Source organism: Oxyura jamaicensis, chromosome 2 (assembly GCF_011077185.1).
Source record: "Oxyura jamaicensis isolate SHBP4307 breed ruddy duck chromosome 2, BPBGC_Ojam_1.0, whole genome shotgun sequence".
NCBI classification, from domain to species: Eukaryota; Metazoa; Chordata; class Aves; order Anseriformes; family Anatidae; genus Oxyura; species Oxyura jamaicensis.
In genome coordinates this window covers 140509703-140528741 of record NC_048894.1, presented here as the reverse complement: position 1 = coordinate 140528741, position 19039 = coordinate 140509703, and the positions used below count along the sequence as shown (strand labels likewise).

The following is a 19039-nucleotide window of genomic DNA, read 5'->3' as shown; positions in this document are numbered from 1 at the left end:
GAAGTTAACATTCTCTGTGTACTCTCTTACATTTCCTAGGGAAAATTAAAGAAACTATTTTTATTCTGTTTTCACCACTTCAGTAACATAAAAGCAGAATACATTTAAACATAATTGATTTTTATGAAAATACTTACTTCAGCATATTGCTGACAATACAAGTGGTTGTGTGGATTAGTCATCATAAGCTCCTCTAAGCAGAAGGCTGCCTTTGCATAGCTGAGGAACATAAAAACAGTGGCATATAAAACAAAACAATACACAGCTCTCTCCCTCAGTTTCTCTACAGTGCAACAAAAGAAGCCTTACTTTTTGTTGTAACTCCATGATTTACAATCAAAAGAAATGTTTTATTTTTAAATGATGTTTGAAACCACAAATCACTATTTTTTACATCATAAACAGTGAAAAATATACAAAATGTATACACCTGACAGACCACAACATAGTTCATATTCTTTTTCTACGAGAAAATTCAGCTACACGATGATTGATATAGCAAGCTATAGATCAGAGCATTTACACTCTTGGTTAACTATCTACTGACAGTCAACCACCAAAATGCAATCAAAAAACATAAGCAAATTTCTAAAAGTCATACAGTCCAAATATATGCAAAAAAATAGCATTATACCAGTCCAAACCGGCAACAACTTACTGCTGTAAAAGAAGAGGCTAGTACTTGTTCTTTATATGAAAGCTTTCAGAAAGAATTACAAGACAAGCTTATAACAACTTTGTTTGAGTTAATAAAAATCCTAGCTTCACAATATTTTGAGTAATAGGGTTTCCTGCAAAATTTGCATCTTCTAGAAATATGTGATAGCACACAGAGCTTAGGTGACAGGAGTCCAAAATACAGAGAGACAAAGTTTACAATGCCAGTGTTGGTAGATATGTAATATCAGAGTAAAATAAATTTAGCAATGATGAGAATATTAAACCACGTAATCAGCCAAGTATTATTTCTTAAAATAAGCAAACCGTTTTTTTTTTTTCTATGAACATTGCAATACTCAGATATATCTCTCAAGTGAGGTATATCTCATATGGACACAAAAGGATAGTAGCCCCACTCTCCAAAAGCAGATGCCGCCATCCTCCTATCAGGACAGAATGAAGAACTGAGGACTATATAAACCTTGTAAATCTAGGCGTGTTCATTAACAATAGTAACAGCATGGTGATTTCACAAGTAAGACAGAATTTGAGAGACTGATCAAACAAGTGATGAATTATTTTATTTCTAAAATTAACATTTAGTTGCTTTCTTAGCCAAGACTGCATTTTTTTCTCCCCCCAAAATTGTAATAATAAATGATGTTCATAAAATTAAACTACAGTGAGCACAGTCAACTTTTTCAATAAATTGGAGAAAGTTCAACTTTTTTTTTTTTTTTTTTTAATTACAAACCAAGGCAAATACAAGCAAAACCAATTTCATTCTCAGGCTTTATTATATGGATTTGTAATAAAGATTACAGGAAAAAAAAAAAGCTGACAAAAGCTGTAAAGGAATCCGTATTCCGTTTATTCCATTATAGCTGTATTCCAGCTCCAACAGATTTGACAGCTTAAATATATTTCTAAATATTATGTATACATAATATTAAATTTTGACTTTCTTGGAAAAGTTGGTGAATTTCTCAGAAGAAATGGAAATCTGGGACATCAAAATTCTAGATTAATCCCAAAGTCATCATTTGAAAAAGTTTAATATTTATTTCTGAGAATGAGGTGGAAGGAGAGACAATGGGGAAACAAATTTTTCATCACAGTGAGAATGGCTATTTCTTGAGAATTCGATTCTTTTACTACTCTCTAGAAAGGAAGGACGGAAACAATGTGATATAATTTAGGCTGAGCTGAAGAACTAAAGTGTGGGGGGGGAAATACGCCTTTGGGTGGGGGTTAGAATTAATGCTGTGATATTAGAAAACTTGCACTAAGGCCTTGAGCTAATCCTTTCACACTGGGATTTCCTCCTGTCACTACAGCAATAAAAAAGCTAACAAAAACATTAAATATCCAATAAGCAAGTTACTACAACATTCAGCATTCTTGATTGCACGGGGTTTTGTACCCAGGCGACCAAATTCCTCTAACTCTGGATCCATGTTTTATGTATTTATTTTTAAAGGTTACCAGAAGTTCTTGCGAAGGTAGGCTAATAGAAAGCAATAATATTACATACTAATCAATTGTTTTTAGAGGTAAAGAATTTAAAAACTGTAACTAGTAAGAACCATCACTTGAATGAAAAATACAGAAAATTTATTCTGCTCATTGCAACACTTAAAACATTTTTTATAAATTCACTATTTTAAAAGAAATGACTGAAACATACAGGTAATTAAGTGAATTGTTTCTGCTTAAAAATCAAATACATTTTTAAAGAATTACTAGTCAGATAAGGCTGATTCTGTGTTAATTATTTCCTGACAAATCTTGTTATATTGGAAATGAGACTGTATACTTTCTAACACTAGTCCTTCAAAACAATCACCAAGGTCTTTGATTTGCACAGAGAGCATTTCAATTTAACAGTTTTTATGTGGACTTAGCAAACAACTTACTCATGTTCATTAATGTAAAGTTCTGCAAGTTCATGCCAAGCTTCCTGGTCTCCAACAAATCTGTACAGAAAAAGGCAAGAGAGGAAAAAAAGGAAAAAGAATGTGTGAAGGGATTCTGTAAATGACCAGCCTGGAAGCAAAGCGTAAATCAAATGCAAATTCCATTTTAATTAAAAAGATTTATCAGAATAGCAAAACACAATCTGTATTCTTGTGAGACACTCACTGTTCCAGATACTCATTCAGCTCTCGGATGGCCTCAAGATTTTTCCCCTGGGCTTTTCGAATGGCAATCTTACGCTTTCTTGCTGCCTATGGGTTGACATTAATAAAGGATTAAGGTCTCATAATTCCCTGGGTTTTTGTAAAGAAAGCAATTTGACTGTGCAAATTATTATCTCAATACCAGCCGAATTCCACTGCAGAGCAACTGCTAGGTTGGAGTTTATAAACATACCCTATGACATCCCACTGAGAGACTGAAAACCTCTTCTTACAATCACATTATGTATGCCTTTCTTTGGAAGTACAAACTGTATGCATTATTTCATTCAAATAAATGACTGTCCAGATTCCGATAATTACAAAACAGCAGGGGACGCTAATCTTCAGCCGTTCCAAAGACCCCCACCTTGCCATTCACAAGGTCCATGACTACAGAGGAGAGGTGGGGACTAGGTTTTAGAGAATCCCACAGATGCACCTTGGTTGCCACTTCATGGCTTTCAGCCACTGATAAAGATTCTTGTCAAAGTGCTGAATGCCATCTTTTAATTCCTGTTGAACATGCACCAACTTCATAAGCAAGTTTCTCACCACTTCTGAAAAAAATTGGGCTTATCAATGTTAAGGGAACATAAAGCAGCCATTTCAACTGCAAAAGCAAAGAGTGCTCCAATACATAGGCAGAAAATGTGTTTCAACATAAACAATGTAAAAACAAAGAGCTGAATATTATACTGTATTCGTATTTCAAACTCCATATAAGTTGTTACAGAACACACACACGCAAAAAAAAGGTTACAGAGTTTTAATAGCTGATTATTCTAGATTTCAGTCCAAAATTCCAGTTTCTGAAGCCTTCTAGTTACCGTTCTCTAAAGTCAGAAAAAAGTCCTGACTCTAAAACTCCTGACCTCTAGGAGTTTTAAATCGAGGTGCACTTTGTAATTCAAAACAACAGCCATCCGTCTCACTAGCAGTCTGACACTATTTGACAGCACTACACCTCCACCAGCCTGAAAGTCATCAGACCTGGGGTTCACCAGAATGGAAGGAAAAACAAATTCCAGCACAAAGTGCCCCAAAAAGCGAACGCCATCTGGGCCATTGCTCCATGAAACAATATTCATGAAAAACTTGTATGTTTTTCCTGTGCCATTGCTCATTCCCCCCGTACCTCTCAGCTCACTTTATACCGCATGAAGTGGTTACACAGCTGGGTAGAGCCTTACAGAAGCCTTGACTGCACGGGAACAGACACCTCTTCCACAAAAACTCAGAACATTTTAATCTTTGACATCGAGAGAGCTCTAAAATTTTTTTTCCACTACGTACCTTCCTAAGGTAGCAGTCACATTTACCCTGTAGGGGTTTCTGAATTTTTACGGTATTTTAAATGTGACTGTTCTTTTATATAATTTATCTTTTAATTATCATTTGACAATATTAATTTCTCTTGGAAGAGCACTGGAGCACATCATTTACGTAAACTAGTTCAAGCTGGTTAGTAACACAAGAAACCAGCATAACTAGAATGCTTTTAATGTGAACTGTCAGCTCATTTTTCCTTTGAGCTTGTCCCCTTCACCTCCCTCACAAACACATATTCAGTGGAAATTCAGTGAAAATAACTCGAGCTAAAAATATTTCAGTCTTCTGCTTAAACACAATGTGGAGGTAGAGAGAAAATCCTTAGGAAAGATCAGGAGACAAATGAGGACACCAGCAGCGTGGTGGGTTTACCCACAGTCACTCCGTTATCCAACGCTGCTTTGTCAAACTGCAACCTGTGAAATTACATTCATCTTCCTACTTTTACTGGGAGATGTTTGGCTAAAATCCATAACCGGCTCAGGAAATTTTAACTGCTGACCACATCTATCACTCTAACAATAATATACATTGCTTATTTTCCTGAAAGCTTATACAATAAAGATAACAGCATGATTACACTTAAAAAAAAAAATCTTACAAGAATCATGTCACATGTTTATCAAACTGAAACTACTACTAAACCAAAAAAACCACCAAACCTCAAAATACAAAAAAATCAACTTCATTGCTCCCTATCATGTTTTATGAAGAGGTCTCCAAGCATTTCATAAAGCAGGTTGTTATCCCTTCCCTGGGAGAAACACTGGGGCAGTGCTGAGCTGCCTGCCCAAGGCTGGGATTACACCGCTCGGTGACCTTCTCACTGAGCAGGAAACCCGAAAGCAGGGAAAAGTGGGGATAACCACAGCCAAAGGAGCACAGCGTGCAACTACGGCTTACAAAGACACAAGTTTCTTTTGCAGGTGACACACTAGCTACTTTAAAATGTAGCTTGTAAATTGAAAATTCAGTTGTTATTTGCAAAATTTTAAGAAAAAAATCATTAGACGAGAATGATCAAAAATAACCTGCGTGAGAACTGAAATCATCTATTTAATATATAAAATCAATCAACACATCTGACAACTTAATTTGCAATGACAAACAGGCACAGACTAAATGTAAGCCATCCTCCCTCTTCATTTCTAACGTAACTCCTTCAATTGCATGCAAAGTCCTCTAAAAGCATCTGCAAAGAGATTCTCTCTATGGTTGCTTTATTTCTTAACTCCCAAATAATGTAAATCACTGTAGCCTCAGGATGTTAATTTTAAAAAAGCTACAACTATTTCTAGTCACAAATTAAAACTGATATTTACCTATAACAAGCATGTCGTGTAATGTAATCAAATATTGAGGATACAAGGATTAGTCATAATTACTGAGATCTGATGGTAGCACTTGAGAGTAAAATTAATTATATGCACATTTGATGGAGTTGCTTCTAAACTGCACACAATATTTCCTCAAAGTAACACTTATTTCATAATTGAGAAAAGTAGTATTTAAAACTTCTCATTTCATTCCCCTTATCAAAAATAAAACAGCAACTGGGCTTGAAATCTGCACTCACTTCACCCTCAAACACACCTTCAAAACTCCTGGGATAAGTTAATTTATATAAGGAGAACACTTTGTTTACAAAGACACGTTGACATTCAAAACAGTGCTGACGTTCAAAGGAAAAATCTGGGAAATGCATGAACAACGTGTTTTGTAGTGACATAAAATTTTTGAAAGTATTTAAAATTGCTGGGAAGAAATCGATGCTATGGAGTTGTTTTTTGTATTGTTTTTTAAAAAGTAATTTACAACATTTTTCAATCACATAAACAAAATTAATACAAAAATGTTCTGAAAACATTGCCAAGAGACATTCACATAGATGTTCAGCAGAAGAGACTGAAAGTATTTGGATCTGTGACTCCTAGGAGTCATGAGACTGTTCTAAAAAGTAAAGACCTAGAAGCAAAATAGCATTGCTTTTACCTGTATTCACAAACTACTCCTCTATCTCACTTTCTAGCTTTTCTTAAAAGACCATAAAAACTATCAGTTATTTTTTTTAAATAAAGACTGAAATCAGTATGATTCCAATAGTCCCTGCTTTAAGCAAAACAAGTATGAAAAGGCCTAAAAACTAAAACCAGACCTGGGCAATTTTGTGTGTTGTAAACTTCTCATCTTTTTTTTTTAATTTATGCTGTCTCTGACCCTATCCAGGTCCCTGTGTGCATCAGTTTCCTTCTCAGGGAACTGGGCCTCACGTTCAGGATACCTCCTGAGCATCTTGAGAGTAGGCTACATAATGACAAACATAGCATCATTTTCTTCTTTATTTCCATCAAATTAAACCAACTGTTTTACTGTGCAGAACCACTACCAATGCTAACAACCACTCCACCAGACAAAAACTAGTTATTTTTAAGAAAAAAAGGCCGACTCAAAGCAGTACTGCAGCAGATTTTCATTCATGACATTCATTATGTGCCTTAATATCAGGTCGTTTGAAAAAAAGGTCACTTCATACGTTTTACTAACGTTACTAATGTTTCAGGACTTTGTTTAGTGTAAGACTCACATTTCAGAATATAAGCTCGTTTTTGAGCCTTTCTGAGCTCATTTTGACCTACTGCAAGACACTAAGAGACTGCAGAATGCAGAGTACAGACCTGTGCAATCATTAACTTCAAGTCCACTAAGGATTGTCACATGAGAACTATTTTCAACTACCAGACTTGAGATTATTTTGAAATCTATACATTATACTAAAACAGCTGTAACAATTATGTTTAAAAAGACAGCAAAACAATGTTCAAACCTTACATCTCAGTTCACAACAAAAAGATCCTTAAGAACTAGTCCGATACGAAAATGAACTCAATCTCCTTCCACCTTAAACTGAAAAAAAAAAAAAAAGAAATTTCTATGCTGCAACAAGATATGCAGTGTTTGACCGTGCAGAACCTATGACATGGAATTCCCCCTATCAATTTTCCAGGGTTTAAAACAAAATACTGGAATGGTTATTGGCTGATTCTGTAAATCCAGCATTCTTAATGGAAAGATATATGCCATCTTAAAGAAAAACTTATACCGTAATCAGTATCATCTGGACTAAGGTACTTTAGTATGTCACATTTATTAAACAGTGAACCTTTCCAAGCTATTTCTTTTAAAGACTAATAATCCCCAATCTGGCACAAGAACTAATCCTCCATTTGTCATGATTCTTTTTAATTAGCATTAAGTAGACTCAAAGTGAAGTGAGGATTTGAACATTTATCAACTTCTGCATTTGATTAGTAAAATATACCAACAGAGAGTCTACGATCCATCTAATTTCATGGTTGCAAATAAGGCACTAGGAGGAGAACTGTCAAGGACTGACACGTCTAAGGAGCAATTTCCTATATGTTTCACTGCTGCAATGTTAAACAAATTATATACTGCAACTTAAAATAAATTCATAGTTTTGTTTTTGTTAAGGATTTAACAACTTAGAAAAGGGTCATTTGGTCTAAAAATTTGACACATTAAAATAATTTCCTTCACATTGGAGTACGCAAATCAAAAGTGTAAACAACTACAACCAAGATAAAGGGAAGGAATTACATGGATGTCAAAAAATACCACATAATTTGAATATAACCACCAGAACAAATAAACTGTCACCAGATTTTTATTTATTATTATTTTTTTTTTAAGTTAACGAAGGAAAACGGTTAAATCAGGCCAAATCTTGCAAATGAATCTATGCAGGCACAGAGCTACTGACTTGAAACTGCTGCTTTAGGGATAACGTCAAGCGAAAGTAGCAATGGTCAATACAATTTTTTACAGGTTTCCAGAGAGGAATCCAAACAACCCATAGAGTCTGTCACCAGCACACAGAAAACTGGTAGTAGCTATAAAGGCTAAAAACTCATGCCTGGAATTGGAAAACATGAAAAATGTTATATATTAAAGAAAGCAGTTTAAGCAAACCAAAGTAAGGCTTTCTGGATCTATTGGGGTTCTTTGAGAGAGTCACTAATGGTGTAGACGAATCAAGATCCATTTAAAAGTTTGACTCCAGGAAGAATTTCAAAGGGATCTCTCACTGAAAGCTCTGGAGGAAACCAAAGTGCCACAGGATAAGAAGGGAAGGTCTTTGTGTGGATCAATAAACAGCTAGAATATATAAAACAGAAGAATTGCCTACTAGTCAGTTCTCTTCACTGAGAATCCCAGAGTCACCTGGACTAAGAGTATTGCTCAGCATTGCTATAAGTGATCTAACAGGGGAATTAACAGAGATATGCTCAAATTAATTGATGATAATAAGTTATTCAAGTATAGAAGTAAAGTGCAAAGAATAACATTCACAACAGAGAATGCCAGCATGAAAAAATAGCCCTGGAAATTTAATTCACATAAAGGGATATATACAGGGTAAAACAATACTAATTTAATGTACACAGCAAAGTTCCCTGAATTTGTCCAGTCAGAAAAGAGATGCTGGAGTTGCAATGAACAGCACCATAAAATGTCAGTTCAATGTTCAGAACAGGTCTTAAAAAAAAAACACAAACAGCATAATCTGCCCAAACCCCCATCAACAGTGATGCTAGAATTATCAGAAAGACGACAGAGCAGAACACATCAGTAGTATCATTTTGTCATTGCACAATTCCATAATGATCTTACTTTTTGAATACTCACTGCAGATCTGTGCTCTCCTTCCTCATCTAAATACAGAATAAAATCAGAAAGGATGCTGGGAACAGCAACAGGGTTTCAGAGTACAAAATGGCAACATGAACTGCTAGACAGGTTAGGACTTTCTCTTCCCTCAGCTTAGCAGGCAGAAAAATGCAAGAGACGCATAAAATCATGCATAGTGAATAAAGTGAACAACTAAACAACTGTGTTTACCGTAACAGAAAAACTAGGGGTATGAAATGAAATTGTTAGGTTGAAGGTTCATAAATAAATAAATAAATAAATGAAGACATGCCCAATCCACAGGTAAATGATGAGGCTTCATCACTGAGTGATACTTTAGACAACGTATTTATTACAGATTTATACAAGTTCAAAAAGCATCTCTAAAAAAAAATCAATGCAATGAAGAGCTATAAAATATTTGGTTACCACTTCTGGCACAGGAAAACCGTAACATGAAGATGAATAGAAACTGGCAGGGCAGACTAGAGCACACTGCATGACTGCCCTGTTCTTACACACTTCTTCCACTATCTGCTATTGGTCGCTGTCAGAACAGGACAAGCTAAAAGCACATTTGGCACAATTTCAGTATAGCTGCTCTTCTGTTTTCAAATACTTAATTTCAAGGGGCAAAATCCCCACCAACAGTTTAAAAAATGCTACACCCATGAAAGTAACACATAGGAAAAATGGTAGAAGATACTCTGCTGCTATCTCACTTTGTTGATATGATTCAACGAGAAGCAAAGTAAGTCTCACAAAGGTCAATGATGCGTGTCAGAAGTGTCAGTAGATGAACACATTTCTTCGGGATCCATATAGTGCACCCCCAGCTTAATCACCAGATCTCCTCAGAGACTATCCGAAGAAGCAGCTGCAGCTCTTCATACCTCTCACTAACTCCATCCTGTGTCAGGCACAGTGCCAAACTTTCTTTGTCAATCCCCCTTAAACCTACCACCATACAAACCTAAGCGTAGGACTAGTGGAATCTTTCCTGGCAAGGCTAGCAACATATTTAATGAAATATTCACATCACTTCACAATCGCTTACCTACTAATAGAGGGATTTCATTTGGTAAGCAATTCTACTTTTTTGAAACTTAAAAGCTTCCAACACAGCAATGTACAAAACTGCAGAAGCTTCAAAGGAGGTCTCTGTCTGTTCAAAATGAATGTACGGCTACTGCCAGAGTTGAAAAGAATTATCACTATTCAACTGATAAATAGATAGACAGTGCTCAAACAGTGCTTGTTATTTTCATCTTGTTTGATAAAGATAAGGAACTGGAAAACATAGTTACCTTTATTACCTAATCATAGAACCTATTACCTAATCATAGAACAGCTTGGGTTGGAAGGGACCTCAACCTACCCAGTTCCACCCCCTGCCATGGGCAGGGACACCTCCCACCAGACCAGGTTTCCAAGGCCTCATCCAGCCTGGTCATGAGCACCTCCAGGGATGGGGCATCCACGTTTCTGGACAACCTGTGCCAGTACCTCACCGCCCTTTGCGTAAAGAATTTCCTCCTAACATCTAATCTATTCTCCCCTCTTTTAGTTTAAAACAAGTCCCCCTTGCCCTGTCAAGTCAAGATAGTATTAATATGCAACGATAGAAAATGCTAGGAAGAACAAACTCAGATTTAATGGTATATAATTCCTGCTTATTTACATCATATACATTCATAAGACTTCACTCTTTCCTTTTTTTTTTTTTTTTTTTTTTTTCCTCCTAGTGTCTGGATTCCCATCTCTAGATGGCCTGACTGGAAAAATAATCTCAAAATAGTATAGAAAAGAGTCAAATTCATATGACTCTATGCACTCACTTGTTCTTGTTCATTCCTAAAAACAGAGCTGTTCTGGGTGAAGCCATGGTCCTTCTGGGTTCTTAAAGTATTTCATTATCATGTTCTGAAAATTCCATTTTTAATTGTTCGTTCGGTGAGATGCAATTACTAGACCCATGAAGTTAATGAGATTATTCACATGCCCTAAGCTAAGCAAGCATATACAGTGTCTTGTATTAAAAGCTTAGCTGAAAAAGTGGTAAGAGAAACAGCAGAAGAATTACAGCAATAAAGACTTCAGATTTTCTGTGGATTAGAAGACAGAACTGTCTCTTATCCCACTTTCCCCTTTTGCTGACTAACTGCTCTGCAATCTTCTTGATGGTTCAGTTGAAGAGTTGGGACAAACTGCAGCTGTACGAGGATGGCAGTGGAGTGGTTTAGGCACCAGACCAACTCTTGGACATACGAACTCAATTTTGTTTCTTATTATCAGCCTTCTTTGCACTCCTGGACAGGCCATGAGGATAAAGGCCCGATTCACAAAAATATTTAGCTAGTTACAAATAGATGGGTCTTCATTTAAATTGCTCCCCAAAAGGAGAAATCTTTGCCAGGGTAAAGTACTGCAAAAAGGCATTAAACTTAATCTGATACAGACATATACACATATTTTAAAAATTACTCATTTAATATCCATTACAGAATTGAAATTAATGGCAAAATCAGAGAGCTGTCTACTTTGAAACTGAGCCCTAAAAAATTTTGCAGAGCTGTGCTTTCATCTGCTCTCCACATGTAAAATGACAGTACTGTTTCATCTCACATGGATGCTGTGGGACAAATGATAGGAAAAAAACACTCAAGACACTACTTCTTCTGTAAGAGCCTCATCCCAAGAAATTACGACTTAAGCATCAATTAGAAAATACGGATATATCAATTCCAAGCAAATTTCCTATTAGATTTTACAAAAGCAATTTATCCAGAACATAAATGCTACTGTAGTATTCATAACACTAATAAAGACATTGAGAACATTCTGAAAATGAAGTTACAAATTAAAAACACCTAGAGACTGAATCTGGCTTTAAATTTCTTATTATGAAATTGTATCAAATTTTAGCCTTTATTATCTTAACCAATACAGCTCAACTTCACTACTCACTTCAAAAGACTACTGGTCATTTCCCAGGCATGCAGATTTTGGCATTTCTTAAATAGCATGCCCACCATTCAGCATTATCTTCAGCAGGTATGAAGTATACCTGTGTTCTCTTTAGTGAAATAACAGGAACTCCATCCTGCAGAACTGCAAGTTTTGTTACTTGCAATGTTCAAATGGTATATGGCTTCATGATTAGAGCTAGAACAGTTACTGACAGAACTAATACACACTAGGTACTATAGGGAATAAAGACAACTTGCACCAGTAGGTCTCAAAGTTGTTTATTGACAGCAGAAAATATGGTGCCTCAAGGCAAAATGTGATTTTTATTAAAAAAAAAAGAGGGGGAGGAGAGGTAGTCCAAGACATAAATGCCAATACAAATCCCTCCATTATCTCCTACCCACCTTTCAAGCCATCTGTTCCCCTACATCTGACCTGACGTCTCTTCTTAACTAACCACCTAACCTGTCCCCTTCTCTTTAGCCCTCACAATTCTGCTTTCCTCACTTTTTATTCAGTTCCTTCTGAATGTTTTTTCCTTCTCCCACTCACTGCTTAGGTCCACCTCGGGAAAGAAAGGAGCCTCCCTACTTCTCCCTACTTTCTGACCCTTCCCCACAGTGCTACAGCCATGAGGAACAACTTCCAGAAGTCCTGCTTAGTTTCCGTAGCCTGGGATAGATCATGCTCTATACAAATGGGATTTTTAGAAGATGTATTTAATAAAAATTCCATCAGTCTCTACTGAGTACATGAAATGAAGACTTTCAAATGCCTGTAACTAAGCCAATTTGGGTGTTTTTCTCATAGTATAATACAAGTTGCATTCTATCAAGTACTCTTTTCCTGTTGGTATCCAACATTTTACTCCAAAGCAGGATGAGGTCTTCTCAAAGAAATAAATTAACAGCAAAAACAAACATACAGAAGTCCTTCCTTTCTGCTAAAAAACAATGCACCCCTTATTTTGTTCTGAGAAACAGGCTAAGTATGTTTGTCTACAAACAACTCAGTCACTGTTTGGCATCAGTATAAAGATTTTCAGTTGGATACTAAATTAAATTTTAATTAATAAAAAAGGACCTACAATGGAAAATGTTATGCAGGCTTAAAAACAGCTACAGCTTGAATATGCTTGCATTTCAATGCAAATGGACAGGAAAGGAAAAGTTTGCCATTCCTATCGTATTAAAATGCACGCAACTTGTGGTTTTCACAAAGTCATGTTTCATTCACGAATGTTAACCTCTTTAGAAGGGAGAGACTGTTACTCAATGCCTACAAGTTTTGATGAATGAAATGTGATCTCTGAAATGACAGCATTAACACTGCTCCATTGTCAAATGAGTCATCTTTTTCAGCAAGTAAGCCTTGAGTGAGGTAAAACACGGAGAGATGACCATCTTTTAAAAACAAAGACTACTTACAATTCTATCCTGAGAAATTAAATAAAATAATTATTCAATTTCAGAGTTTCATACAACAAAACCTCATCTGAAAGTGTAAGCATCCATTATATAATTGGAGCTCAAGGTTCACTTAACATAAGAGAAAAGCCTGCTAAATGTTTAAAATAAAAGATTTTCTGGAAAAGCTTCTACCATTCTTCTCTGTAGGTGAAATTGTCAGTTGATGCAAAGTATGATTTTTACATGATTCGTGTGAACAAATGTCTATGTTTCACTCACAGCACTTGCCAAAATGTTTAATATATATAAGCAACTCCATGTGTCAGCACACCAGAAGAAATTTCTATAAGTAAGGTGACTGCCAAGACAAACTGAGCAACAGCTTCTCCTTTTAAAATCTTGAAGTACTTATTTTCCTACAGCAGCCATATGTGTGCATGGAAATAATTAACAGGTAAAAGACACAAAGAAATCTACGCATGTCAATTTATCAAAACTTTCTACTTAATTTTCACTTTCGACATGCAAGACTGAGCCAACAGTTATATAGCAAGGAACTTTTGCGCTGAATTTAACACTCTTTGCTTCTGGTCTAAGATTTTCAAATATCTAATAAATGATGCAGCTGTTTGAATATTTACCCCTTATGCTTCTAAATATTAATGTTTTATGGGTCTTTATGATTTTCTTATAGAGGAAATCCAAATCAGGCATGTTACTTCTTTAAATATATTTTTTTGTTTTATAAAAATATCCTACAAGCCACTTAGATAACATTAGCCATGTTGAGTCAGCTGAAAAGTAGAAGTGCCAAAAATGCACCCTTCAAAGTTCTGTGGTCTATGGATGTCATTGTAATATGGTGCTTCATCTTCCACAGACGTCAGCAGAAGATGTGCACCTAGGTGACCTATTCTTGTGGCTTCGCTGTAGATGGTTTCCATCTTATTTTAACAAAACTTTGAAGACTTAGGGTCTCTGAATGCCTTTGGTCATACACTTCTAAAACATGTCAAAATTATGAGCAGTCAACTACACAGCTTGTGCTAAACTTCTACTCTAAAACACTACAGACTTTCAAAGAACAACTTCCGATCACCTATATTTGTCTTCCAAAGCAAAGTTCAAGAAAAACTGCTTTAGGGTCAGAAAAAATAAGAGTGAAAAGCTGCAATAGTTCATTTTATCTGCACACCAAAAATGGCTAAATCACTGCTCAAAGATAAAGACTTTAATCTAGTACTGTTGTCTGAGTGTTCAACTTGGTATTAACATTTCAAGATGTGTTTTAAAACATTTAAAAATTATTTGGTTATTTAATTTAAATGGTTTACTTCATCTAAGTGCTGACATTTTATATCCAGTTCTGGCATACCTTAGCTACCCCAGTTACATGTTTCTATTCCTCAGTAACTGACCACATCAAATAAATTAGAGGTTGGACTCGATGATCTTGAGGTCTCTTCCAACCTAGAAATTCTGTGATTCTGTGAAACCAAGTGCAGAAAGGCTGAGGTTCAAAAAGCAACAGTGAAACTTTACGTGAGACTGCCAAAGCATTGACAATAGCTAAATTATTATATTTACATAGAAGTCTATCAAATACATAGGTTCAGTTCCTCAAAACCAAGTAACACAGACAAACATATACCTCAAATGGACAATGATTAGTAATAATTGTTAACTCACATTGCACCATGTGATGTATAAAAAAAAGCATGAAACTATTTTCTTCATGTTTCTAATTTTATCCTTGCTGGGAAAACCAAAAACAAACAAAAAATAATTCATTTAAATACACAGCTACAAGTTAGACTTTAATTTTTGCATGTAATAACTCAAGGTGTCTTACACAACCAGTACTCAAAAAATAATTAAAAAAAAAAGGTGTCTGTCTCAGATTTTGTTTTATACAGCTGGCCAGCTTTATGGCATTTTGTTTCAAAAGCTAATGAAGCTTTCCAGATAATACATCAAAATAACTGTAGCATTCAAGCACTACCTGAGTGCATTCATACTTAATCTTCAAGTTAGATGAAGCTTTAGGAAGACAGAGGACACATGGTCCTTTAAATACTATATTGGTCCTTTAAATACTAAATATTCAGGGAAAATGGAAAACCTGAAAGGCCCAATATAAGCCCTATTAAGCTTGCTGGAAAGGTTAACAGTTATAATCCTATGTCTTCTAAATTCAGTGTCAAAGGAAAGATTAATCATACCTTCTCTTCTTGAAGAGAATCTCATTTGTTCTAACAAACATAACATACCAGGTTATTGCACTAGGAAGCTAAGGGAAACAAATACAGTAACACAGGCAAACTAATCTCCACAGTGAGACCATCAAAATGTTATCAAACAAACCAATGCAGTTCAGAAAAATCTTTTGAACTTACTGTATTAGTTGAATCTTCTTGTAAAATTCGATCATATAACTGTATGGCGTCATCATACCTGTTCAAAGGTATCATTCACATTTATTTCGGTTAAAACAGAACTCTAACTTTTTGACTATCCTTGCAACAGTTAATAACAATCATGCACTTTTTATACTGAATATATTTATGCAAACTATAATCATGCAGAATTTCTCCTAAGTGAGTGCTGAAGATGAACTGCAATATTTTATGTCACCAAGTTAAAAACAAAATAAATGGCAATTCATTCATGGAGTACAGGTTCTACAACAAAGTTGACTTACTCTTGTCTGTTCCCTTCTTCTGTACCTAGTAGGTCCAATCACCACATCCCATCTCTCTCCTTCTCCTTTCCCAAGGAGCAGAAACCCCCAAACTTCAAAGGCCATCCAAAATAATGATGTCACCTCAGTATTATAATTTAAAACTTCATATTAGACTTTACTGTTATGATTTTATAAATTTAAGCAGATGCATGCAGTAAACTGGGGGGATTCATACAAGAGTCCAACCCCTTTTCAGAAATCATTAATAAAAATGTTCACCACCACTACATAGCTTTTATTAATTAATTTTAAGTATGCTTAAAAAATGTTGCTCCAGCTGCTGTTAATAGTTTAAGCCTTCTGGGAAACAGATTTGCTTGTTTAGACATCCCTGTACAGAACCCAAACTGGACAAATGTAACAATTCAATTCAGAACACAACTGACTATACAGCGCTATTGTGCTGGGCACTTGTACTGGGTCTGGCTGGGATGTTAACTTTCCCTGCAGCAGCCCATACAGTGCTGCGCTCTGCACTTGTGGCTAGAACAGCAGTGGTATCACACCGGTGTTGTGTCTGCTGCTGAGCAGTGCTGGCACAGCATCAGGACTCTCTCTAACCCTCCTAGGGGGTGGGCAAAAAAGTGAGAAAGAAACATCCCCAGGGCAGCTGACCTAAACCAACCAAAGGGATATTCCATACCGTATGATGTCACACTCAGCAATAAAAGGTGGAAAAAGGAAGAAGAGGGGAGGGGTGGGCTCTCGTTGCAAAAACGTCTGTCCTCCTCCCGAACACTGGCTACGTGCGTTGAGGCCCTGCTTCAAGGATGTGGTCAAGCATCGCTCATTTGTGGGAAGTAGAGAGTAATTTCTTTCCTCTGCACTTCCACATAGCCTTTACTTGTTTTGTTTAGTTATTCCCTTTCCCCCTCCCTCTTCCCCTTTCCCTTTTTTCCTTTTAGTTGAATTGTTTAATTAATAATAATATTTCCTTAATAATAATATATATATATATCTTTTTTTTTTTCTCTTTAATTAAATCATTCTTATCTCAACCCGTGAGTTGTTCTTTCCTTTACTTCTTCCCCTCCTCATCTGAGGAGGGGGAGTGAGAGAGCGGTTGTGGTGTTCAACTGCCTAGCATGGTAAAACCACCACAGCACTGCACAACAATACTTTTCCAGTCCAGTTACCATAAGGTGTAGAACACCTTAGAGGCAAATCCTGTAAAATGTTGTATTCTTGTTCCTCATTAGTTACTACTGCATCCAATGTATTTTACAAGGCAGAACAAAATGGCCATAATCCCAGCTTAACCCAGTCAATTCCAGTCAAGTTCCAGAATGGTATTCTCTTGATCGATGTCTACAAGGTCATTCATTACTATCTCTTCTTTCTGCTGAGGAAGGAAGGATCTTAACAACTCTTAGAATCACTAAGAATTTAATGAGAAGTGTGTGATTGCTCCTGCCTAGGCCTCCCTATGCTTCCCTTGCAGTCCCTGGGGACAGGCAGGCCTCTCTAGGGCACAGCTTAACAAATTGGTTCCTGTACGAGACAACCTAGAGCTAAAGCCCCTCTTTCTCCTCTGAGTTCTGGAGAAAACCCATGGACATGAAACCTCAACTTTTGTTAATACCTCTGCTTCCCTGATAGTCCAGTCTCAGGGATCTAAACTGAGAGCAACATTTTGTCAAGAACTTTTACAAGCATTTTTGGAAAACTGCAGCTCAATCCCACTTCACAGCTGAAACAACACACAATGTTTTGTAGCTATCATCTCTTACAAAGATATATCCCACTCAGTAACATCTTCAGCATAGTCACATAAGCCTGAACAGAATTATGATCTTTTGCACTTTTGGAGAGGTGTTGGGAATGGGTGAAAACGCGCTGCCAATCTCTCACTGTATTCACCGAAACAGAATCATTAAGGTTGGAAAAGACCTCCAAGATCATCTGGTCCAGCCATCCCCCTTGTAGGCAGAAAGAAAGCTAAGTTTTAATGGACATTCTTCAGGAAGATGTGTAGAGTATGAAACGTGGCACATTTAGTTGCACCAAGACTGCTCCTATGGCAGTGGAGCCCATTTATCCTCTCTTTTTGTTCCAAGCAATGGACATTCACTAGTGGCTCATATCAAATTACATTTTCAAAGTTCATTTTGCAAGGAACATCTGCTAAATAAATTATAATAAAGTATTTAGGAGTTTACTTTTAAATTCCAATTCCCTCATACCAAGATGGGCCAAAAGCTCAAAATCTCATTAATTCTGTATGCAGAATGTGGCATGGAATACATTTGCTGGAGTTCAAAGGCACAGGAAGCTAAAACTCCTGCTCATACTTTTGGCTGCACTCTGCAAAACCCAGAACAAGTGCCTGAGAATAAAATGTTGGTATCAAGGAAATATCCAAAGGAGAAAGGCAGACAAAAGTGGTCAACCTCAAGCTCTCATTCCTCTTGGAAAACTAAGTCCTCAACTGTTTATTATTTTAGTAATTTCTATTAAATTTTGTATGTTATAACCATTCTATAGGATATTTCAGAAAGGTCACTCTGACTTTAAGTTTCTGCCATTCTATTCAAGGTTTGGTTTTTTTTTTTTTTTTTTTGAATTGTTTCTATGAAGAAGTCTATAGATTTAATTCTTATTAAATTCCACTGGATTTATTCACGCTCAGGAAACAAACAAAACCTCTATTTTGCAGTAATCAGGAGTACAATGAAGCAAAAATAAATAAATAAAGCTGTCACTCATTTTCACATGCTGCTCCAAACCTGTAAGATGAAATGTATACCTCACAGGCCTTGCCAAAAAAATGCCTAGTGTTTTAGTGTATAATAGCTTAAACTGTCAAGTAATATATCTTTTTAATCTATCTTTTTAATCTAATTTAAGTCTGATGAAAGATTGCAAAAACGTAACATTGTATAGCACAAGCAAAAACGCAATAAAAATGTCTAAACATAGTATGATCATGCACAGCATTATTTTCTTTAAAGAAAATAGACAGTATTGCTTTGCCATGTGATTATGTCTCAATTTCTTTTTAAGAAATAGCATGCACCTTTCCACACAGAAAATACTTT

At 36.0% G+C, this 19039-nt stretch overlaps 1 protein-coding gene across 1 annotated transcript in view; it reads right to left on the bottom strand.

Annotated features, from left to right (window-relative positions):
* Positions 1-19039, bottom strand: part of EMC2 (ER membrane protein complex subunit 2) — a 41749-nt gene that overhangs the window by 10519 nt on the left and 12191 nt on the right. Inside the window, exons 5-8 of the mRNA XM_035318210.1 lie at positions 15655-15712; positions 2803-2888; positions 2577-2636; positions 138-219 (exon numbers count right to left, since the gene is read on the bottom strand). Coding sequence (XP_035174101.1) covers positions 138-219; positions 2577-2636; positions 2803-2888; positions 15655-15712 — 286 coding nt within the window. The remainder of the gene's footprint in view (positions 1-137; positions 220-2576; positions 2637-2802; positions 2889-15654; positions 15713-19039) is intronic.